Source organism: Natator depressus, chromosome 6 (genome assembly GCF_965152275.1).
Source record: "Natator depressus isolate rNatDep1 chromosome 6, rNatDep2.hap1, whole genome shotgun sequence".
Taxonomy (NCBI): domain Eukaryota; kingdom Metazoa; phylum Chordata; order Testudines; family Cheloniidae; genus Natator; species Natator depressus.
In genome coordinates this window covers 125418756-125443093 of record NC_134239.1, presented here as the reverse complement: position 1 = coordinate 125443093, position 24338 = coordinate 125418756, and the positions used below count along the sequence as shown (strand labels likewise).

General features: G+C 39.4%; 1 protein-coding gene and 1 long non-coding RNA gene across 3 annotated transcripts in view; one reads left to right on the top strand and one right to left on the bottom strand.

The window, feature by feature from the left end:
- Positions 1–1428: 1428 nt before the first annotated feature.
- On the top strand, positions 1429–10254 carry LOC141989632 (uncharacterized). The gene is made up of 3 exons (XR_012640017.1): positions 1429–1479; positions 9040–9128; positions 10244–10254. It is a non-coding gene; the product is annotated as an uncharacterized LOC141989632 (long non-coding RNA).
- NIN (ninein) overlaps positions 2801–24338 on the bottom strand; it is a 107125-nt gene continuing 85587 nt past the window's right edge. For both annotated transcript variants that reach the window (XM_074956545.1, XM_074956544.1), the window contains exons 25-30: positions 24098–24277; positions 22603–22752; positions 20390–20491; positions 15987–16187; positions 9509–9622; positions 2801–7297 (exon numbers count right to left, since the gene is read on the bottom strand). In XM_074956545.1, coding sequence (XP_074812646.1) covers positions 7088–7297; positions 9509–9622; positions 15987–16187; positions 20390–20491; positions 22603–22752; positions 24098–24277 — 957 coding nt within the window. In that variant the 3' untranslated portion in view covers positions 2801–7087. The remainder of the gene's footprint in view (positions 7298–9508; positions 9623–15986; positions 16188–20389; positions 20492–22602; positions 22753–24097; positions 24278–24338) is intronic.

The window sequence follows — 24338 nt, the reverse complement described above, 5'->3', positions numbered from 1 at the left end:
AGAGCGGGCCGGCAACGCTCCGTGGCAGCGCCCCCTGCGGCCGGGAGGGCCAAGGGCGCGGCGCGTGCGGGGGCAGAGGGTTCCGCGGCCGTTGGGTCCGGAGGGGGCGGGGCCGCACGGGGGGGGCGGGGCCTGCAGCTCCCGCCCTGGGGAGGGCTGCAGGGCCCAGCAGCCAGCCCAGCCCTGCAGGGGGCAGGAGGGGTCTGGGGCCCAGGGGGCCCTTCGCCCCAGCCAGGGCTCAGGGACAGGCGCCTCTGGCGGCCGGGGGGCAGGCTGCAGGGCCTGGGCCGGTCCTGAGGCTGGTAGGGGGGCAGAGAGGAAGGGGCAGGAATGGGCCAAGACATGGCCGAGGGGAAGGAGGCTGGGAGACATGGAGGGCCAAGAACAGGCCCAGACAAGGGTGACGGGAGGGGAAAGAGGCTGGGAGACCTAAGGGGCCGGGAACGGGCCCAGACAAGGCCGTGGGAGGAAAGAGGCAGGAAGGGAGCACACAGGAGACACATTTTATGTCAGATCACACGCCCCCTCTCATTGTGTTGGCCAAGCACATGGTCTGAGAGCTGGGCCTGGGGCCTCCATGTTTTTATTCCGGTGGTAGGGCTAGTCACCTACTACTCAAGAAATTATATTACATAAGTGGGTTGCCACAAACTCCCTCACACGGTGAGCTCTTCTCCCCCCCCCCCCCCCCCCCCAGGCCTGTTCTCATTCTCCTGGCCCCGTTACATTCCTGATGGACCTGTCGCCTAGAGGTGTCACACATGAACACTCACCCACGACAGCGAAAAGCAAGAGCCACTCGGCTAATGGAAGGGCACGCTGCAAAGCTAGTTGAGGTGTGCAAGCTCCACAGTTGTACTACTGCAGCAACCAGGGGGATGGGACACACACACACACACACCCACCCACCAAATAACAATCCCTGCCCCAAGGAGATTACCATCTAAGTGTTAAACAAGGGACAACAAATGGATAGAGACAGGGAAGCACAAGGAACAATGAGACACTATTTGGTCAATGGGCACAGCACACCAGCATCAAAAACGGCATAGAAAAACCATGTAACTGTTGTTCTTCGAGATGATTGGTCGTGTCCATTCCATTCTAGGTGAGTGCGCACCCACATGTGCGGTCGTTGGAGATTTTTGCCTTAGCGGTAGCTGTAGGGTCTTCTTGAGTGCCTCGCTCATGTGGTGGTATATTAGGCACTGCCAACCCTATGCCCTCTCAGTTTCTTCTTGCTGGGAACTCTGACAGAGGGGCAGGAGGACGGTTAGTGGAATGGACATAAGCAACACATTTTGAAGAACAACAGTTGCGAAAAAGTAGGTAACCATTTTTTCTTTTTTGAGTGCTTGCTCATGTGAGTCACCTAGAATGGAATCGACAAGCAGAATCCTCGGAGGTGGGCTCGGAGTTCACAGTTCAGCGGCTTGCAGTATTGCTCTATCGAAGCCAGCATTGTCTTGGGCCTGCTGGGTAAGTGCGTAATAGGATGTGAACGTGTGAACGGACAACAAGGGGGCTGCCCTACAGATGTCCTGACTAGGCACTTGGGCTAGGAAAGCTGCCGAAGAGACTTGCGGCCTAGTTGAGTGGGCGGTGACAATCGGCGCAAGTGACACCTTCGCCTGATTGTAGCAGCAGTGAATGCAGGCAGTATACTGAATTACCTTTCATCCTGTCAGCCACCGTGACGAACAATTGCGTCGACTTACAGAATGGCTTGGTCCTTTCAATGTAGAAGGCTAGTGCCCTCCTGATGTCTAGGGAATGCATGAGTTTGAGGGCGAAAGTTTTTGCAGATCCTGCACTTATCCTTTCTGTAGGACTCCCCCAAACTTTAAACAGCTCTCGTCGGGGTCACTAATGGGCATCAGCTGGGTGCACTATGAACATGGCTTAAAGCCTGGGGAACGGGGCATACCCGGCTTCAAGGCGAAGTCCCAGCCAGGACTCTAACTCCTAGACCTTTAAGTTGGAGTAGTTGTTTAACTAAGTACCTATCAACAAAGGAGACAGAACAATGGACTGTAAGAACTGCTCACGCTCTTACGATCACAGACAAGGCACTCTGACCAACCGTCATGGGTGGTAAGAAGGAACAGAGGGGGTAGGGTCAGCAGTGCCTAATATAGCAGCGTATGAGCGCGGCACTTAGGAGGGAACTACAGCCAACCCTACAGGTACCGCTAAGGCAAAAATCTCCGACTGCACGTGGGCGTGCACACACCTAGAATGGAATCGACATGAGCAAGCACTCAAAGAAGCCAACCCTCCAGCAGTGCAAATTAGAGGAAGCTCATTAACAGATTACCAATAGAAAAGCCTATTTGAAGTCATACACAAACAAAACATGAGGTAAATTTAATCCTAAATTCTGAATATTTTATAATTTTCACCATCAAATAATTGTGTATTAAAGATTAGCTTTTTAATAAAAATGTTTCGACTGGTAACAATGATTAAGGGGGAAAACAATGGATGATGAGAACAGGCTAGAAGTAAAAATAAATTAAGAGGTAGGTTCATTATTGGCTTTTTCCTCCCTAAACTGGTTTATGATTTTTTTCATAATGGAAAATTCATATTGTTTTTATCATTTACTGCAAACCTGTCCATTTTTATTACTATTTTATCCAGTTAAAAATTTAGCTTTGATTAGTACGAACATATGAATAGAGTTATTGGTCTGCACAACAAAATGTATGAAAATATTTTCATACAAGGAAAAAAAGTAGTGAGTTTTGTAATTTATATTTTTAATTTCAGTATAAACAATGTCAGTTCATCTTTCTGTTTTACATGATGGTATAAAAAGACAACTGTTGTAATACAGTATATTATACTGATATAATACAATGCAAACTTGATAAAAAAAATACACCCACTAGTCTTCATCTCTACAGAAGTTAATTATCACTAATTACAGCATTTGACATTTAGTGGGAACAGAAGCTATTAATGGGTGAGAGGGCTGAACATCAGCAAAGCAACAGAACGCAGTTGTAACAACGATGTCATTTCCTTTAGTTTTACCAGAGGATTTTGCCGTTCTTTGCTAAAGTACACTGTTCCTTTAAACCATTTTATGCAACATCCATAAATAGTGAATGTCAGTTGGGTTACAAAATCCTTTTGCTCTTACAAAATCAAAGAATTTCCTTTCTTTGAATTTAAATTCAGCCTCAGCTGACTGAGGAAAAAGTGCTAATATATACTTTTTACCAATGCAAATTGACACACAGCTCCTTAACTGTGCAGATATAAAACAGCCCCTCAAGTTGTTCAGAATGAATTTGTATATATTCACCACCAAAAAAACCAATTCCAAAACGCTTATCTTCACAGTGATTCACACAGCATGGTGTAGGAAACAATGGTAATATTTTTTAAAACACTGTTATATTATCTTTGAACTGGCAAGACCCATTGTTTTGATTGAGGCCTAGTACTTCAAGTTTTGTTGAGCATACATGAGTTTGCTATAAAAGACTTCAGCATTTTAAAAATGCCTATATGGTATACCCAGGCTTCTAACATTATATTCAGGCATCAGAGACTATAAATACTTAATACCTTTCATTAGTATATATCCATTGGCTCAAATGCATGGTAAAAAAGTGTATGCAAGTAACTGTGCCAGCCCAGTGGTCAGGCAAACATTTCACTGACAGGGCATCAGAGTTTGGGTCCTCAGTTTCACTACTGCATACCATCTGGGGAGGAAGTGCCCTAAACTGCTTCTCAAGCAACCCCTTCTGGCAGATGCTCTAAGCAGCATTTAATAACTCTGGAAGGTGCAATGTCAGAGGGCACTTTTGAGAACTCTCTATTCACACAAATATCCCAGTGAAGTCACCTTGAATTTTGCCTGAACAAGGGAGGTTGAACTCCCTCATGGCCCCCCACCTCCCAACTGTCCTCAGTGGTGGGATTAGTATTTGAAGCTAAATACATGAAAGGAAGGATAGATTGAGAGAGAATGGGGAGAAATCAATCTCTGTGCACTATCCCTGCAACAAAGGTTACCTATCCTAGCTTCACCTTTTTGAATTCGATTCTGATTAGTGCTTTTTTTTAATCCAACAGAAAATAAGTGCCAGAAAGTCAAAATTTGGAGTCTGTTCTTTTATAAAAGCATCCACGTGAGATTTTATTTAATTATGCAGCAATTTAAGGACAATCTCTACTTCAGTATCCCCACGATGTCTGACATTTTGCCACATATGTTAACATTAGGGGCTGGTCTACACTACCGCGGTAAATTGATCTAATTTACACAACTTCAGTTACATGAATAACGTAACCGAAGTCGATGTAGTTAGATCCATTTACCACGGTGGCTATACTGCACTGTGTCAACAGGAGAGCATCTCCCATTGACTTCCCTTACGCTTCTCGGGGAGGTGGAGTACACAAATTGATGAGAGAGTGCTCGCCCATCAATTTAGCGTGTCTTCACCAGACCCACTAAATGACACTCGCTACATCGATTGCAGCAGTGCCGATCTACCGGTAAGTGTAGACATGCCCTAGGTCATGCCTCGTCTAGAAAAATATATTGCATTAAAAAGTGCTAGCGAACACCTTTTTCTAGGATGACCACAGCCAGCTGAATTCTGTCTACTCTGCCATTGTAAAAATACTGCCTATTTTCCTAAGCTAGACATAGCCTTAGAGATGTGTGCTCAATTTCCTTATTGTCAACACACATTTTAGTCCAATTGTCCATGCAGCAAAACTTTATTATGTGTGTGACTTACCAAGCTAACTCGACAATATTAGCATAAGCAAAATATATATACTCTGGAATTTAGAAAGGGAACTCCAATTTAACTCAATGTAATTTGCTATAATAAAAGACCACTTCTGCAATCAATGAAAAAATGGTGTATGCAAGCCTTAGAGCTGGTCATTTACCAAGATAGAAGATTGAGAGTGGAAAGAGACAGTACAATACAGTCATGAAATAATTTCTAAGGTTTTCTTGCTTTGTGTAGCTCCTAGATAGGTTTGTGACATGATTGTCATTTGTCTATCTTTTAAAGGTATATTGAACAAATCTTAGTAAAGTTTTAAGAGTTGCAAGCTGATTTTTGTTTTGATTTTTGATTTTTGTTTTTAAATAAAACCCTGTATATTCATTGCACCCTTTCAACAGGAAAACAGTGCAGAATTTTCTATCATCAGACATGCATTCATGGTGATTATTTTCTCTGCCGTGTCCTTATGCGCCATTCCTGTACACAGGAAGAAAACAAATCTCTCTGGATTCTTGGAACATTTACAATATTGCCTGCATAAAGGAATTGAGCAGACTAGCAGTACAAGGAAAGGGTCACACCATGTATCTATTATCCAATCCCTCCACCCTCCAATTAATAGGTAGACTTTTAGGTATAACAGTCTTGCCAGTGCTTCACTGGCTTTCTAAATCAGTGCTTCACCGGCTTTCTAAATCAGTGCTTCACCTGGCTAAAACAGTATAAACTGAAAGTCATTCTCTGCAGGCTGGCTAGTGGCTTGTGGCAAGTGAATTGGCAGGCTCATTTCAGTTCCTAGTGGACAGTTGCATGTCACAAACACTACTGTAACTGGCACCTTGTTAGCAGTCTCAGAGACAAGGGGTTGAATACATAGTTTGAACATGTTTAACCCTTCCTTCAAATCCCACTACTGCTGCCAAACTGGCCCCTCTCACCTTAATCAATCGATCCTTCAGCCCTCATACAGACTGCGCCAATCACAACACATTTTCCAGTCTTATCCTGGCCCCTCTCACCAGTATTAAATTCACATTAACATTTTAAAAATCTTATGGTCTTAAGTCTATTTTTATCTGGTCATATTAGATAATACAGTTTGGTTTATCATTCTTTTCATAAACAAGGTTTCTTAAAGCTTGAATAAGTGGTCATCTTCATACACAGACATTAAGTTCCATATTTAGAGTAGTGCAGGAAGCTAGTTGATGCTATCATTCCAAGTTGCTGAGGTGACCTCAAATATAACTCCTTACAATCACAAACTCAGATCCTGTAGCAGGATCCACTAGCAGAGACCTGTTGGTCGAGTGTCCCACTGACACCAAATAGAAGTATATATGGTCATCAGAGGTCCATGCTAGTAGACCCCATTGCAGGATCATTGCCATAGATATTACAGACTAAGGTTTATGTAGGTCCTCTTCTCCATTCTCCTGCCAATACAGGATTATTCCATAAATACATTTCAGTGCTTTGCCTAGTTTAAAAAATATTCAAGTAGAAGCCACATCACCTTCTGTTTGGAGATTGTTCCTCTGTTTTAATTTAAGGCCCCTAATATATTTGTAAAGGAGTGTTTAATTGCAGCTGTGTAAGTCATTGTCACACTCAGCACATGGGACATTTTTCAGGATTAGATACTGCTATGTTTAGTTAGATGGCAGCATTCTATTTACCAAGTTTTAATCACCACTAGGGAAGTTGAACCCTGGAAAGAAACAGCCATTGATCAACTGGGCTAGACGTCTAGTGCATCAGTTGAAGCACACTGCTTTAGGGAAACTCCAGAATCTATTTGCAGTATATAGGAAACAGATGAAGTCTGTTTCCTAATATGGATTATTCTGAGAATGATATCTAGAGATGACCCAGATGATCTGTTGAGTTTAGACTTTAAAATATTATACATAGGCTTAGAATGTTTTAAAAGTTTAACTGAGACCTGAGTTGCAAAGGTTCACCTTAGACCTAGGTTTCAATATAGGCATGGGTTACCAAATTAATTCACTACAATAAATTCAGAGTTTATATTTAAAAATAAAGCAGTTACAATAAGTTAAGTTACATAGAATCACAGATCCAAATCTTTTCTACAATCCTGAATAGGGTAGTTTTTGACAAAACTGGGCAGGGTGGTGGTTTAGGAACGCTACCAGAAGTTTGTTGGCAGCTACCAGTTTAGGTTTTAACTTTAAACTATCTACTTTGAGACCTCTGTTAACGAACATCTATAATACAAAAAGGCAGCACAGTGAGAAGTTGAAATCTTAACATTTCAGTAAAGTGCAAGAGAGCTTTTGAATATATGTATGGCTTTGCTATGACCTTAGTTGAGATGTAGAATTCAAAGATGGGGATGCCAGGTTCTTAACTATTTTACTGAGGTTGGCAATCTTTTCTTCTAAGAAGTAGTTTTTCTTCTCAGCAGTTTTCTGTCGCTGTTCTGTCATCTCCAGAGCTTTCAGCAATTGTGCGTTCTCAACATAGAGATCCTTAACCATTGCATCTGCTTTAGTATTCTTGGAAAGCTAAATATATATATAAAAGTTACTCCCAGCTTTTTATGTACGAAGAGATACAAGTGAAAGCAGTGCTGTGTTTAGGCAAGCTGCTGGTTCAGTTTATTGTGAGCACCCTCATCCATGCATTCGTGTAGTGCATGATTATATGGAATCATCCACAGTAAAAGGATATACCAAATTGGATGTTTTCATGTGTTATAAATGAAACATTTCCTGATGTTTATGGGCACTACTAGTATCTTGAAGGTGGAAAGAGCTTGTGCAGAAGATCAGATATGAGAGAGATATTATGGGTCCACAAATCAAGATCTGCAAACCCTTGCTTATGCAGCTAGTGCATGAAAGTGTTTGTAGAATCATGCCCCCATTCTTTAAGGCTGGGTAAATTCTCATACACAAGAACCCATCAGCCCAGAGTGGGAAACGACTGCAATTAGGCATGTCCACTGGGTCCCATAGATACAGCTGTGATGGAAAGTTCTGAACTACAGGCTTCCCCTATACAAGTGGGTGAAGAACACCAGTACTCTGTCTTTATTTCTTTGAGAACAGCCCTTTTGTGGATGATTTGGGGCTATGGTAAGGGCAGCTGGACCCTGTCTGTCAGTACTGCATTTCCCTGATGGGTGGGTAAGTAAAATCTGTTGGCCTCCTACTTTACAGGAGAGTCCAGCTGCAACTGTGACTCCAGGGATGAGCCCACCAATGACGATAATTCCTCCTGCCTGGGCCTTCCACAGCACTGTTGTCCCAAATCCCTTGTTCACTTGAACAACTAGCTTGGTCTGCTCAGGATTCTCTTCTGGCCAAAGACTCTATCTACTTGAATTTAATGGTTAGCCATATGCTTGGCCATATTAATCTGCCTGGCAAATTCACAACCAGATATCTCAAATCTTTCTGGAGACCAGTTGTCTTCTTATCTTCCTTCTACTCACTCACTCCTCAAGAAAGTCCTCTCTGCCACTCCTGGAGATGTCTACCAGTCCCTGCTCCTCTCAAAAGAGATCAGTAAAAATTAAATAAAATTAAAATAAGTGAACCCAGAGACCACCTTATCTCCTGACTAAGGGGAGATCTTAGTTTTTTTGACTCCTCTAGCAACTTGTGTTTTGAATCTTTGGAAGTTTTGTTGGGTTTAAGATGCAGTTCATCCACTTGTATAGTGAAGCTGCCTCTGTGGGACTAAATTTAATTAAAATCAGTTGTCTCCAGCTTCGGGTGGATAGATTCTGTCATGAGGGAAATATGAGGTACGAACAAATTGTCTCAGCTATTTAAATCTAATATGCCGACAAAAAAATTGCATTTTTTAATAAATGTGTTGACTATTCACTAAGGAAAGTATTTTCAGTTTCCCCTCAAGTAACCTGATTTAATAATACATCCCCAAAATGTAAATTGTCTGACTGAATGTAGAATTAATATAAGTTAAGTAAATCATATACAAGACTTAAAATCTTATTTTGGGGATGGATTTTCACTCACCGTGAACTCCTACGTGCATTGAAAGGGAACACAACATTTGTGACGTGGTGAGGAAAGTTAAGTACACAGCCATGCTCAATATACCAATCTACATGCATTGCATTTGCCAGTTCTCATCTAGTATATCTCAAATAAGAGATCTTATTTGTACACTTTTCACCCCTGAACTGTGAAATAAACTTGAATGTTAGTGTAATTTATTTAGTGAGACTGCTAAAAAGCTCACTGGAATTCATGGGCATTTTTATTTTTTCCAACAGGGAAGAAGAGATGAACATTTAGGTAATTCAGAAAACGCTTGTATCCTAATAAAGGAAAAACAGGAGCAAAGAACATGCTGTTTGTCTGGGTAAGTTTTTCCCCTGCCATGTGCTATAAATCCTTGGGAAGGAACATCTCCAAAGTGTAATCTTTGGGAAAGTACCTTGTTCTTCCCCTTACCCCATGTACAACCGCTCTTCAATTAAGATCCTTCTCCCAAATTGGAGAGGTTTGTTTCCCAGTTTTAGGTCTTGCAAGGTACTGAACAATCATAATTCCCAGTCAATTAACAACAAATTGTGGATGCTCAACCAAGAATCTTTAGTCAAGCGTGCGGTGTTTTAGATCGAAACCATAAAAGGACTTTTACAATCTACTTTGAACAAAAGTAGAATCTGGCATACTTTGCTCGCTTAAGTTGTGTACACAAGGTATGTGGGATCCCAGGAGAGGAATGGTAAGGCTTACTTGTTCTTTCAGTTGGTTCACTTTATCTTGGAGAAGCCTCTTCACAAGCTTCAATTTCTGCTCAACATCCATCATACGTTCTTCCATCATCTTTAGAAGCTGAGCATGGCCCCCCTAAAAGGTGAACAGTTATGTGAGAGTTAAGTCACAAAGACAAATCAATTGTTATTTGTCTTCTCTCAAGCGATACCAGGCTGGGAGACAGATTTGGTGGCCAATATGAGTCTGCTTTAAAAGATGGGCTCACAGCTGTTATGCAGTTAGTGTAGGCAGATATTTATACACTTACTCTAAAGGGACCCTGTCAACATTAAAATAATTTTTAGAGTTCTATTTAGCAATACCTTAGATTATTAAAATTTAACCAATCTAGTTTACTTTCATATTTACTTTTTGCTTTTCACTCAGCCTTGGGAATGAAAATCAGACCTGACAGTTTTCACTTTTGGTTCTCATGCTCTAGACAAAGTTCTGCTACGTTTGGGTTCACTACTGCAGGGGAATAAAAATCATATGAACGTATTTTTATTTTGTAAAATATTTTTAGTAAACTGAAACTTTAGGGCTTAAAGTTTGACAGTGTCTCCTTAATTTCAAATAATCCCCACAATCTTCAGTCTTTAAAAATAAATGGTGGGATTTGCTACTTCCTCAAAGTTTGCTTTCTTTATTATAGCTGTAGATTACAGGCTTCTGGTTATTCAGAAATGTTAGTAATCAGCCTCCTTTTGCCAGTTTTCTTCAGCAATGTAACTCACAAGCCAGCTGAAACACAATAATTTACTGCAATGAGAATGCCTGCAAAAATCAGACTGCATTGCGATTTCCCTGGAGCAGTTGGGAAGAGGAGGCAGCAGATCACAAAGAAAGGTATTTGGAGACATTTTGGTAATTAGCAGTCATAGGAAAGGAAATACAAGCAATGTTACTTTAAATGCCAGTTTCTACCTACAAAGACATCTGAGTGGGTGTTAGCCAAGAGTCACTTTGATAAAATACTGAACCTTGAAGGGGCCCGTAAGCAAGCCACTTTCTTACATGGGGTGGGGCATTAATGGGAGGCTGGAGGAGGGTGTATTTTTTTCCGGAGGAGAATAGTTGCTTATTTATTTAAAATTCTATGAATGGATTCCATTACGGAGGGAATTGCAAATAGAATTACATTTTACCTGAAGAAGCTCCAGAAGGATCTCAATAGAAGGGATTTTATATATCATTAAAAACTATTTCAGAATTACATATCATGTAGGAAGCAATATATAATGTAGTAGGACTGGGGACTTTTCCAGAGGGATTTAAAATCTAGCAGTAAGTAGAACTTACCATAAGTTCCAGCCAAAATATTCTCATCTATCTTTTTTCAAGTTTAGTGAGATACTCTGAAACATAGTCCGTAAATACTTTTGTTTGGCTGTTCGTGCATGAAGTGAATAATTAGGCAAGCATAACTGTATGCGGTGTTGTAGCTGCTGTGGTCTCAGGATGTGAGACACACAAGGCGGTGAGGTAATATATTTTACTGGACCAACTTCCATTGGTGAAAGAGTCAAGCTTTTGAAAATAAGCTCTGAGGGGCCTGAAAATTTACCTCTTTCACCAAAAGAACTTGGTCCAATAAAAGATATTACCTCACCCAACTTGTCTCTCAAAACGTACAGGTCTCTGCAGCTATTTTTTTGTTTGCTCTGGTTTATTATCTCTGAGTTGTGTGTTCAAATGAATTTGAGAACACCAATTAAAACTACGTTTTACCTGATTAGTATATGAATCCATAAAACCTTCTCCTGAAGTTACAGGAAATGAGGAAATGGACTCAGGGCAGGTCAGGTCCATTCAAAAGATGTTAACCTCAGTGAGTCAGGACAGAGTTTTGTTAAAAAAAAAAAAAAAAAAAAAAAAAAGTTTCACACAGCTTGTACTCCAAGTAGACAAGAGCCAGGCTATAATGCTGTAAATGTTTATACGCATCTGTTAAAATAATGCTGAAGTCTAGTTTAAAAACAGTAACTGCTGGGAAACGTGGGAATACTAAGAATTGTGATTCAAAGATGGACTTCAGTCATTTACAGATACTACTTTTTTGTCCAAGTTTTTAAATCCAACACTACACAGGAAGTGGATGCTTGAGGCCCAATTTCTTCATCAAACGTGCACATGCAACTCTTGCTAAAAGTGTACGTACAACTCCCACTCAAGTCGAGGACAGAATGTGGGTCCGTGTTATTACATACTATGCAATAGTTCCCATCCACAATATCAGAGAACAGTGATATAAATATTTTGGCCAAAAGTTTTTGTTTAGAAAAGCTGAAATACTGTAGTGAGTATGATACATTAGCAAGACAGAGACACACCATTATATTTAAAACATTTTATTTCTCAGGTACATCAAGAAGTGTCATCTTTCCCTGTTAAAAAGTTTATACATCTTGTACAAAACTCAATATAAATAACCCAGATTTTCTTCGAATCTCATATATAAAAATTAGTGCCTTTTGATAAAAATAGTTACAACCGTTTGAGAAAAATAGCGTATTTCTTTCCACAATGAACAAGTCAACAATTTAAATAACATAAATAAAAAGGGTTTGTAACAAATTGAAAACGACCGCTTGTGAATTTTCTTCACAGAATAGGTTCTGCACAAATAAATAGGAAAAACCATAATACTGTAGAGGCTTTTTTTTTTTTTTTTTTTTAGAGCACAGAATAATTTGATCCTCAAATTTCTCAGCTTATGCCAGTTTGAGTGTAAGTAAGTTTATCACTGTAAGGAATGAGATCATTAGCAGCCAAGCTTTCAGAGGTGCCCAATCCTCCTGTAGGAATCTGCATGCACTGCTCGCTGCTCCGGTAGCAAGGCCTAGAGAAAGAAGGCAAGTGGGACACTTCACCCTGATATCAAGATTTTTTTTTTTTTAATACATACACTGCTATTAAAGTAAACCACCACCACCTAAACAAGCAAAGCAAAACAAACAAAAGCAACAATCACACAGCATGCAGAGAATCACAAATTACATTTTTCTAAATATTTGTACAAGCATTACACAAATGCAATTGTGAAGACATTCAGAAAGTGTTTTCTAGGTGTAAGGACCCTTCAGATGGCTCCCCAACATCAATTTTGTCAGGAAATTTTTTTGGAGTGGGGAATGTCAATTAACTTTATGCAGTTGCTAACTAGAAAAAGTGAAGCTGTAAACTTCTGGTTAGAGAAATACAGCTGCCACAATATGTATATAGTCTCAATATTTTTGGGAGACTCGCAGCATCGGCTTGAAGGGTGTAGTCCAATTCAACTACATTAGAAAGTTCTCAGCATTTCCATTATAAACCTAGTTTGTAAAGAGGATATCTGGGACACACAAATTGGCTCTAGGCTAAAACTGTATTCTGAAAGGAGTTTCACTACAATAAATTGCAGTTTAAATTTTTCAAATTCAAAAAACAAACTGGAGGAAGCTTTTTGGCGTTTATACTGTGTCCACACAGGGATAAAGTGAGGGACAATCAATTTTTTAAAGTATTTTGGACAGATCAGTGCATGTTAGAAAGCGCGGCATTAAACAAGCGCAGATTCTAAAACATATGGAAAAAGAACTGGTTAGGTGATGGGTTATTGTATATGGAGGAGGAAGTGAAAGAAGTTCAGGGATTGCTATTGGGGCTAATATTTCCAATTCTGTCTGTAGTATAAGTGACAGAGGAAAGTATCAAAGTTTGCCCTCAACATCCAGACAGGCCAAAAAATAAAATCATGTAGATGAAGGATCTAGAGTTCAGAAAGGTCTAGACAGGTTAGTGTGAGTAACAAACGGCTCAAGAGTTTCAATTTAGACAACTTGAAGTCATGAGTACAAAACCAGTGATCTTGAAGGGCACCAGCTTGAGAGCGATTACAGACGGAACCAGGACAGAACATGGCTGTAACCAAAAAAGCAAATAAAACTGGGACAGAAAAGGGGCATACAGTACAACTCAAACACAAAGTTTATCACCATTGCTCTACTTGTATGCATATTTACTGTACCTAATTTTAGGCTCCTGATTAGAGAAAGGCCTTGGAGCTAGAAGAGTTCTGTAGGAGTGCAGCAGCAGGAGTAACACGAGGACTGGGTGGGTTAAATGTATACAGATAGCATGGAAAATCTGGGGTTGTACTCACTGGTGAAATGACGGTGGAGAGGGGATATGACGCAAGTTTTCAAGATGCTAAAGGCGACATTGAAACGTAAATAAGCTTTCAACTAAACGTTTACCCTAGGAATCAACTAAGAAAAAAAAGCAAGGTGTTTTCACAAAGGAATGTTCTATCTTGTGCTGAACGAGAAGCAGCTGACAAAGATATAGGCCTTGACCATACTGAAAAAGCGCTCTGCTTTAACAAAATTGATTTTAAAATATCAATCTAGTTAAACCCATATGAACCCTTATTGTAGATGCAGTAGAGCTGGTGTAACTCTTTTTGTATATCAGTTTAGTTTGCTTAAGCTATATCACTATAAGAAAGGGATAAACAGGTTTTAAGTACATCTATAACAGAGATTTGCACAGGTTTAACTAGATTGATTTTTAAAATCTAATTCAATGCAGTTTTCAAGGCCTTGCAGAGATAAACAGGAAAGATTTACACATTATTCACCTGCAGAACTACCATTTATAGCATGTAGCTAGTTTATGCTTGATGAGCTCTCAAATAATTAAAAACTTCCTTGTTTTCAAAAAAGCAACCAACCTTACGTACTCTTAAGACAGTTCACAGTATGTTAACTTGCAGAAGCTGCTATAAGATTGCTTTTTTCCTGCCTTTTTTTGTTTGCTTTTAAATAACAAAATTTCAAACTAAACCTTACACTCTACCTTTCACACTCTTCTTTGTCACCAAAGACCTTAACATATGGTAACATTGCCTTCTCTTCATCATCAGAGTGCCTGACAGAAGACCTTACATGCAATATCATTTGTATTTAATTCATCCTGCTGTGCGTGCCTTTAGGTTCCCTGCTTTTGGATGATGTGTCTCATCCTTAAATATTTGATGTCTTAAAAAAAAAAAAAATAGAGCATCACCGAAGAGGTTTGTCATTTTTGTTGAAAGAGTCCATTGAAGTACATGGCACTTGGCAGGAGTATGAATTTTTCAATAGAGCTATCCCTTTCACCCCAACCCAGTCTGTAAAGAGCCTACATATGAGTGAGTCCCCAAAAGATACAGTTATGAATTGATTTTCATTGTTTTTATGCTGAAAAAAAGTACACTGTGTTGTAACTCCTTCTCCCAAGATGCACTTTATACTCTTGTAAACAATGATGAAGGGTCCCTTCACCTTCTCAAATCATTCCGAAGAGATAGCATAACAAGTTTCTTACCCCATGAAACTTAAAACACTATTGCTACATAAAAACACAAATAAACTGAGCATGTTCAAAGGCTCTTCCTAACTTAATTTTTTTCAATTTTGGAAAGCCCAAGGTTTTAAAGAAAAATGCTACAGAGCTACTTTGAGTGTAAGATTGTGTTTAAATTGAAGCTTTTGTGTTTAAGAGATATAGGGGAAGCATTTACAGTAGTGTTTTTTAATCGTTATCTGAAGCTCTACCTCCCTCCACAAAAGGAAGTCAGGCAAACATTCCGGTTTACATATAAGGCAGAGACCAGTCCTTTGGGTACCTCTTTTGCTTCTGAAGCAATTTAAAGTGGCAGAGATAAACTCCCCAAACTGTAGTTTACACTGGAAATGCCAGCTTTCATACCAGTGCTTCTGCGTTATCTCCTATAACACACTTCTTACACATCTGGGTTATGCTTTAATGTTCAAATAGTAAAGAAACTGGATGACAACTGCTTTGAAAATCCCACCCCATGTGAATGGTGGCTGCAATCTAGTCTTGAAAATACATTTTGAATTTTCCTTCAGAAATGGCAATGATATAAAAATGTTATCATAACGCCACCTTCCAGAATGTCGTCTCCTATGACCTGATGATAAAGAAGCTGCAGTTACACTTTCAGAAGTGGGTTTGCTAAGTGTCTGTATTATGTCAGGCAACATTTGACACACCTGGACTCCATGTGGCAGTAATATACTTTGCTAGTTCTGCATGCTTTAGATACAGATGCTTGTGCAATTTATAGTGGTACTGTACCTTTAAAACTGTATAGTTTCATACTTGATCACATATTAAAAATATAAATAAAAACAGTACACTGTCAAATCAAAAGGAGAAAAGCTAGTAATATCTAGATGGGAATGGTTAAAACTCAGGAAAATCAGAAAGACTGCACAATTAAGCTATGGTCTCAGTCAAATGACATGCAAAATGAGGGCATGTTATACAGATATTCGTATTAGGAAGATACCATTATTTTTGAACTGGCATAAACAGAGAAAGGATCACATCAGAATGGAAAAAACAGGACGGTTGATCAAATACATTTTCTAACTCTGAAGCTGCACAGTAAAGAGAGTTGTACCTGTGGCATGTTGGTTTCAGAGGGTCTATTTTCAAGTTCCTCCTGCAGTCGTTGACTCCTCCTCTCTGCCTGCTGTAGCTGATGTTGGAGTTGCAGGAACTGCTCCTTAGGCACCATAGTACAGCCTTGCTGCTGGAGCTGCTGCAGCTCTCGAGAATGCTGGGATTGGCTAAGCATCACATTGGAGCTCGAGTGTAGCATCTGAGTAATCAGATAAAACCAGCCATTAGGAGCAATGATGTTTACACTTCAGACCAACCAAAAGAGCTATTTAGTAAGTAGCTATTTACTAGCATATGCTACAGGACCCTACTAGAAACCAGCTTCAAGTCTTCAGCAAGCTCTTTTTCTGTATAACCGAGTCAAACAAACAGACTTGATCTGATGGTGAATACATGCGCTGTGTTAACTATTCAGCAACAGCTTTATTTTTTACCCGCAGTAAAACGTCATGAGGTTAATAAAGCTTTGTGCATTTTCCAGAAGGAAAAATGCATGCGGGTTTGTGTTTTAGTCTAAAGAAATATGAACGTTGATCCACATTTTCCTGGGCCCAGTTTAAAATTTAGGCTAGTTACTGGTAAGAGCCTGTCAAACCTAAATGAGCCATTAGTCATTTTTAACTTCAGTATTAATTTTGTTTAAACTTGATCTTAACAGCACTAGCTGTAAGTTTAGTATTAAGGCACAGCAAAAACAACCAAGCAGGGGCTTAGCGAAAGGAAGATGTGCAATTATTGGCTTGGTTAAATGGGCTCAGGTCACTCCATTCTGATTCAAAGCTTTCCCAAAGTTCAGAAGTGCTCAGATATGTGGTTTTGGTTGGGGATGCATCTCTAGTTTAATGGAATTTCATTAATATGCCAAAAGCCATTTTTCAAAAGGAAAACACAGAGTAGGACGTTTTCAGCTCAGTGCATGTGGAATTTAAGTCATATAATGCTACTCATTATATCCCATTCAGATTTGTGTGACGAAAGCTTCATTTTTTATATTTACCCCTAAATGCTGGAAAAACTGAAGCCTTTATATTCTCAGTTACTCAAGTGATGCCTCCGGCTACAGGCAGAGATTGCCATCAGTCACACAACAATTCTACTTCTGTGTACAGAAATGGAGTCTTGGAGGGGTTCCTTCAGATATGGGTGTGTTTAACAATCTGAAGAGGTTTTTTTATCATCAAAACCTGATGCCTTGTCTGTCCTAAAAGAGGTTTGCCAGTATAGCTATACCAGCAAACCCTCCTTGTGTAGACAGCTTATACCCACAAAAAAGTGCTTTTCCAGTTATAGTTTATACCAGTTCCCCAAGTGAACTAAGCTATACTGTCCAAAGCACTTTTATGCCAGTATAACAGTGCCTAAGCTAGGCCTTTTTGCATATAAATATGTTGGGGGGGATGAGGAAGGAGAAGGGAGGCCACAGGAATCACTCCTTAACCAATATGGCATACTACCAGAACTAGTGAGGACTTGGCCTGAAAGGTTCTGACTTCTCTCTCTCATTCTGGCAAAGTACTGCTTTCAAGCAATGGGATGACACTGCTCAGGTGAAGGCAAGACTGCAATGTGATTGCTGGCACGATCACATTACAAACATGGAAATCTCAGCTGGGAGTTGTCTGACAAGTTTACAGATTAGAAGTAATTTATTTTGTTTTTAAATACCCACACAATTCAACATGTGATTATTTATGTTTAAATTCAATTGTTAATGTCTGGAAAAATGTTAAAACAAAATTCCAGGCAAAGTTAGTTTATATCTAGAATCATTTGTGATATTTGAAAGAAACAAAACCACCCAGTCAAGATACTAAGATTTTAAAAAGATCAACATGCATCTGAAGAAGATTGAAATGGCTCTATTCCTGTTAATCTATTAGATATACAATAGCTTCTTACAAGGATGTATAATTAACCTGACACTTCAAAACATGCACTAGTCTCTTGAGTAAGGTGTTTGTGGTTTTTTAGTTCTGCAAACATGATTTTGCTTCTTCCCTCCCAAGTGGTGTGATTAAGAAGGATGCGTCAGCTAATATTTGTGGTTTTACTCCTTGGGCGTATCTATATTGGGAACCATAGTGGTACGAACTCCTATGCTACGGCTTTCACCTTGGGCTGCTCTGGTGCAGGAAGAAAGGAAGTTATACGGTGTTCTCAGTATAGACAAGCCCTGTGTATTTATTTTCTACAGGAGAATTAAAGCTTTCTCCTGAATCAAATAAACAGTGTTCAAAGGCTAATCTCCTCCTTTCTCCAAAATACAGCCTAAGAAAGAATTCTATCTATATTCTCTGTGGATCTGACAGGATTTATCATAAAAGCATTTCAGTTAATAGGACACAATGAAACACAGTAATTGCTAATGGAGGAATCTAGATCACGGGCACAGATGTTAGCAGTATCTCAAGAGAGTAAAGGCAATGAAACGTGGTTTATCGAGATAGAAAAAAAACAAAGTATAATCTTTTGCCACGCTAATCTGCTGGGGAAAGAGGAGCCAGAGCTGCACTCCTTAAAAGGTTAAGGATGTCATGTAGTCTGACCACATTTAAAAGGGTGCCCGGCAGTTCAGTGAAAGGCATGCAACATACTCAATGTTAATGAAGAGACATCGCCAACCCTCTCAAGAAAGTAAATGGCTGTTTAATAAATGAAAAAAAAGAAAAATGAAATTTCAGAGCCACTTTTCATTTTGTGATGTCCAGTTTAGTCAAAAGTTTATCAGCTATGACTTTTCAAATAATCTTGGGAACAGACTTTGAAAGATGTGCCACATTTCTGGACCTACAGGATGGAACATTCCTGATACATCCACATCCTTTTGTTAATACGGTGTTTGAACTAAATATAGTCATAGCTATATTACAATGAATAGTGACTCCTTTAGAGATATGGAGTGTTACAAACCCAATACAATTAATAGCTTAATAAAGAAACAAAATGAGATTTCTCCGTGCTATGGTAGTACATTGAAAACGATTGCTCTACCTTCACACACTATCTCAGACAGAGCACTGCACCCTTCTCTGCTAGTTCCAACCACGGAGTTCTAGGCACAGGTTAGCCACAAACAAAAGGAGAACAAACACAAGAGAGAAAGGCAGAGTAGTTAGGATGTGCAAAGTGCTAAGTGAGTTTTATACACACTTGTTGGAAAAAGATTAGGAAAGAGGACAGAAAAATCTTTTATGTTACTAGATAAAGTTTTACAAGAGAATGCATTTCCATGTATGGTAAAGAAACAGCTAAAAGCATTAACAGTCCAGTCTAACAGTATATCTGGGTTCCCATGATTTCAATTGTCTTACATGGAATGGAAAATTTAATTTTTTTGAGCATATATAAAACAACAGTATTTTGGACATCCTGTCAGCCACTAATTATCTCTTCTTATGGAGATGTTATTGTAATATTTTAAGTTACGCGACTGAATTAGTCTTTTCTGATGGTCTACTTGGGGCCTATTTCTAGCTCATTATCTAGGCACTTTTTAAAAAGTCTTTTATAATATATCTTGCTACGCAAGCACCCTCTGGGAGATATTCTCATTCTTATTTTGGCACAAGACTTGATTTTGCTTCATCGTTCTCTCCTTCAAGATTAGGAGATAAGGTCAGATAGAAGGTCATGAGTTCAAAGTTCACATTCAGCTGCAAAATAGTCCCATCATAAATAAGAGAAACCTTTTAAATTATATTTACATCCGTTTGTTTCAAGCACATAAATAAATTAGGGAGACTAATAAGTTGGAGGATAGGCCATTTTTTTTTTTCCTTTTCTTTGTTCACATGAGCTATCTTGTGTTACTGGCTCTTGAAGGGAGCAGGAGGAATTTAGAATAAGACTCCCAGAAAGTTACTGTTTTCCAGCAGGACAAGTAAATTTGTCTGATATTTGGTTGTTAAAAAGCAAGTTTTCAAAATTAACATGCATGGTCATTAAGCTGTAAGAGGATACAAGTGAGCAGTTTTATACACTTATAATCAACAACTCCTTAAAATGATATTTGCATACTAATGTTGCTAAATAAGGTTTGGAGAGAGACATTGAGAGTCTTACTCTTATCTTTGGATATAAAAAATCTGCCCCTTTGTCTTCCATTTGATCATAACCCTGAAGTAGCTGTAGTTTCTTCTCACAAATTCTGACAAACATCCCCCTTTGTCGGAGCACATCTGTCATGCAGCATAATTCCTTGATTAATGAGGATGTGACTGGACATTTGCAAGAGACTTCTACCTGGCCAGCCTTATCAGTTTAAGTTTGCACATTAAATGTATTATATTCCTATCCTACTGAGACCAGGGAAATATCTTTAAATACATCATCTATAGATACCATGAGATACTGCTCCCATTTCTTCTCTAGTCAATAATGTTAACATTTATTGAAAGGTACCTCCATTAGTTGTTCATCCAATTTGACTTGCTTTTTTCTTAGCCCTTCATTTTCCAAATTGATGGTTTCCGATTCATGCTCAAGTGAATTCATCTGACTGATCTGTAAAAAGAGAAGATCTTCCCTTAGGAATGTTGTTTCGCTTGGAAAGAACTGTATTTCTAACAGCAATACTCACAAAATGTTCTGAGAGCTACGAGATGCTTTCCTGGAAATATCTGAATAATCCTACTAAATGCCTGTCCCTTGCCTTCCACTCTTCTCTGCCCGTTTCCTTCCCTCCTCTGAAGTTTGCTTCTGTTTTTTTATTTTATTCTAATGATTTCCTTTCCCCACCCCCTTCTGTTTTTCTGTACATAAAATAAGAATAAGGCATAATAAGATTTAAAACTAACTGAACTTTTATAAACAAATTGTTTGTAAACTGTTTCAGAGTAACAGCCGTGTTAGTCTGTATTCGCAAAAAGAAAAGGAGTACTTGTGGCACCTTTGGATGGGCTATTACCAGCAAGAGAGTGAGTTTGTATGTGGGGGGGCGGAGGGTGAGAAAACCTGGATTTGTGCTGGAAATGGCCCAACTTGATGATCACTTTAGATAAGCTATTACCAGCAGGAGAGTGGGGTGGGAGGAGGTATTGTTTCATGGTGTCTGTGTATATAATGTCTTCTGCAATTTCCACAGTATGCATCCGATGAAGTGAGCTGTAGCTCACGAAAGCTCATGCTCAAATAAATTGGTTAGTCTCTAAGGTGCCACAAGTACTCCTTTTCTTTTTGTAAACTGTGCAATACAAATAATTAATTTATATTTTAACCATTCATATTACATATAATGAAATACTACAAGCATAGTTACGGTTAGGTAGCAAATGGTTAACACATTATGAGAAGTTTATGTACAGTTTGTTATGTTGGTTGTTTTTGTTGTACGTACATACACACAAAATTTTGTAAGAAGTTAATCGGAAAAAAGAAATTTAGTTTGGCTTATGGTTTTATCTACTTTGTTTAACAACATCTACATTAACCATATATCTTAGTACTTCAAGAAAAACTGCTAGTAAGGAGACAAAGAGCATAAGTAAGCAAGTACTCAGTGTTTGCAATGTTGTAGACATGTTGGTCCCAGGACTCTCTCAAGTATTCAGTATCAGACTAATACTAAACACATTTGACATAAATAGAAGCCATCTCTAAGCCTGATGTAGAAAGGCAGAACCTGTAGACTGCAGGTTGAAGAATGTGGGAAATAACAGAGGTTCTGAATCTCATGAACTAAAGCTGGGATACAAGAACGGCGTATTCAAGGACTCTTCAAAAGGCGGCCCAAGGATACATGTTGTTTAGAGTGTGTGTGTTCCAATACAACATTTTACTCTGAGCAGGTTTAGCTTTCAGTGTCAGGAACAGGACAGGTTGACCCCTTAACAGCCTTGCAGTTTTGCTTTGGTAAATTGCAAACCTCCCTGAGCAATAAGAGCCAAACTTAATAGCTAATGTTCTTCATTTCTGGTTTGGCTTTGTTTTACTTTCAACACCCTGTATATTTTATACATGCATCCTTCTTGCGAGTAGGTTAGGCAGGTGCTTGGGACATGCCAAAAGCCAAAAATAATGCTTCTACTTCACAGGAAAATTGCCATTTTCAGGCTAGCTTTGCCCACCAAGGGGAAGGCAACAGAGAGTGCAAGCAACAGCCAGGCGAGCTTTGAGGGTCAGTTTTTTCAGATTTCTCTGTAGTCCATACAGAATAAATACTTACACAAGGCCCAGCATGCAACCTGGTGTTCTGAAACTTCAGTAGCGGAACAAGAAATGTGGCTTTCAACATGAAATTCATAGAGTCAAAATTAAGGACCTGTGCCTGACAGTACTTCATGCATGCAGATGAGCAAATGCTTAGAGAGAGAGAGACCTATCCTGATCATGCTGGACAGGCTGCAGAACTCCACTCAGGACACAATCACCATAAATATGTAAAACATTGCACACCTACACCATTCATGTCACCTATTTATCCACACACAGAAAACCCAAGAGCGCCTGCCCAATTTCCATCAAATTTCACAAGAGCAGCACACAACTCACAAAGAAGATTTCTATGTGGCTGAGTAAAATTATAGCATTTCATCTGATCAAGTGCCATAGCAGCAAAACTAAGTGGCGCACGGAAGCCAGATAAACAGTTATTTGTTTTACAGTCTGAAACTAACCCTTCTGTGAGCAGAAGACAATTCCTTCTGAAGCTGTTCACACTCCCTCTTCAAGCTTAATTTCTCTTGCTCTATGGCTTTCACAATACCAGATTGGCTTTGATGTTTTTGGTGCTTCATGGAAAGGATGGCAGATTCCAGCTGCCGGATCTAATGAGCACAGATTGAACAAGGAACACAGAAAGGCATCACACAGTATTAAAAGTCTGTTTTCTAGTCAAGATTCCACTGGCTAGCATATACAAACTGACTTGATCTAATGCAAATCAAACTGCAATGAACTGAACTAAAATGTAAGCTACCAACCTATTTCCTAGTCGCAATATTGTCTATTTATTTTTATACATTTAGTAAAATAACTGAACAGACTCCGCCCTTCCCCGTACTACTGGGAGCCAAAAAATTTGTGAATTCCAGTAAAGCAGTGGTTCTCAACCGGGGTACATGTACCCCTGGGGTATGCAGGGGTCTTCCAGGGGCTACATCAACTCATCTAGATATTTGCCTCGTTTTACAACAGGCCTACATAAAAAGCACTAGCGAAGTCAGTACAAACTAAAATTTCAGACAGACGACGACTTTATACTGTTCTATATACTATACACTGAAATGTAAGTACAAGTTGTATTCCAGTTGATTTTATATCATAATTATATGGTAAAAATGAGAAAGTAAGCAATTTTTCAGTAATAGTGTGCTGAGATACTTTTGTATTTTTATGTCTGATATTATAAGCAAGCAGTTTAAGTGAGGTGTAAATGGGGAGGAAGGGGGGTAGCTCAGTGGTTTGAGTATTGGCCTGCTAAACCCAGGGTTGTGAGTTCAATCCTTGAGGGGGCCATTTAGGGATCTGGGGCAAAAAAAATGGGGGATTGGTCCTGCTTTGAGCTGGAGGTTGGACTAGATGATCTCCTGAGATCCCTTCCAACTCTGATATTCTATGATTCTAAGACAAATCAGACTCCTGAAAGGGGTACAGTAGTCTGAAAAGGTTGAGAGCCACTGCAGTAAAGGTCTTTTTAAAAAAGGGAAGTTTACTGGTTTTCAATTAATTTACAAGCCAACCTATAGCAGTTTTCTATTAAGGTTAGATTAAACACGATGAGTTCTCAACCATCAAGTCTCCCTAAAAAAGGGCACTGTTTTTAAAACAAAAAAGTTCATAAGCCTTGGTCTACTCTTAAAACTTATACCAAAATAGCTATGTTGGTAAGGGGTGTGAAAAACCACACATCCCCTACTGACCTAGCTATGCCAACAAATCCCCAGCACAGACACAGCTATGCTGATAGAAGAGTGCTTCTGCTAGCATAGGTAACATTGTTTGAAGAGATGGCAGCAACCCTGTTATGCAATCCTACTGCGATATTTCTATTAAAAACCAGGGAGCATCATTTTTAATGTGTATTACAAGTTGCAAAATGGACATCATCACAGGGGTTCTGCCTAGCATGCAGTCACTATCTATTAGTGTCCGTGAACTCTCTCAAGTTACCTTCTCCCTGGAATGAGTTAGATCTGTTTTAGTGTTCTGGACCTCTCTCTGGAGCCGCTCATTCTCTTGCCTCAGCAGCTGCTGCTCCTGTTTAATCAGTTGCTCCAGTTCATCCCAGTGCAGCTTCTTCTGCTGGTTCTGCAGCCCTGAGGAATGCACAGCCACTTCTAGAACCCGATTCTTAAGACAGACAGACAATTGCAGGGTTAGGCCTTAAACAAAGAAGCAGACATTTTCTGTC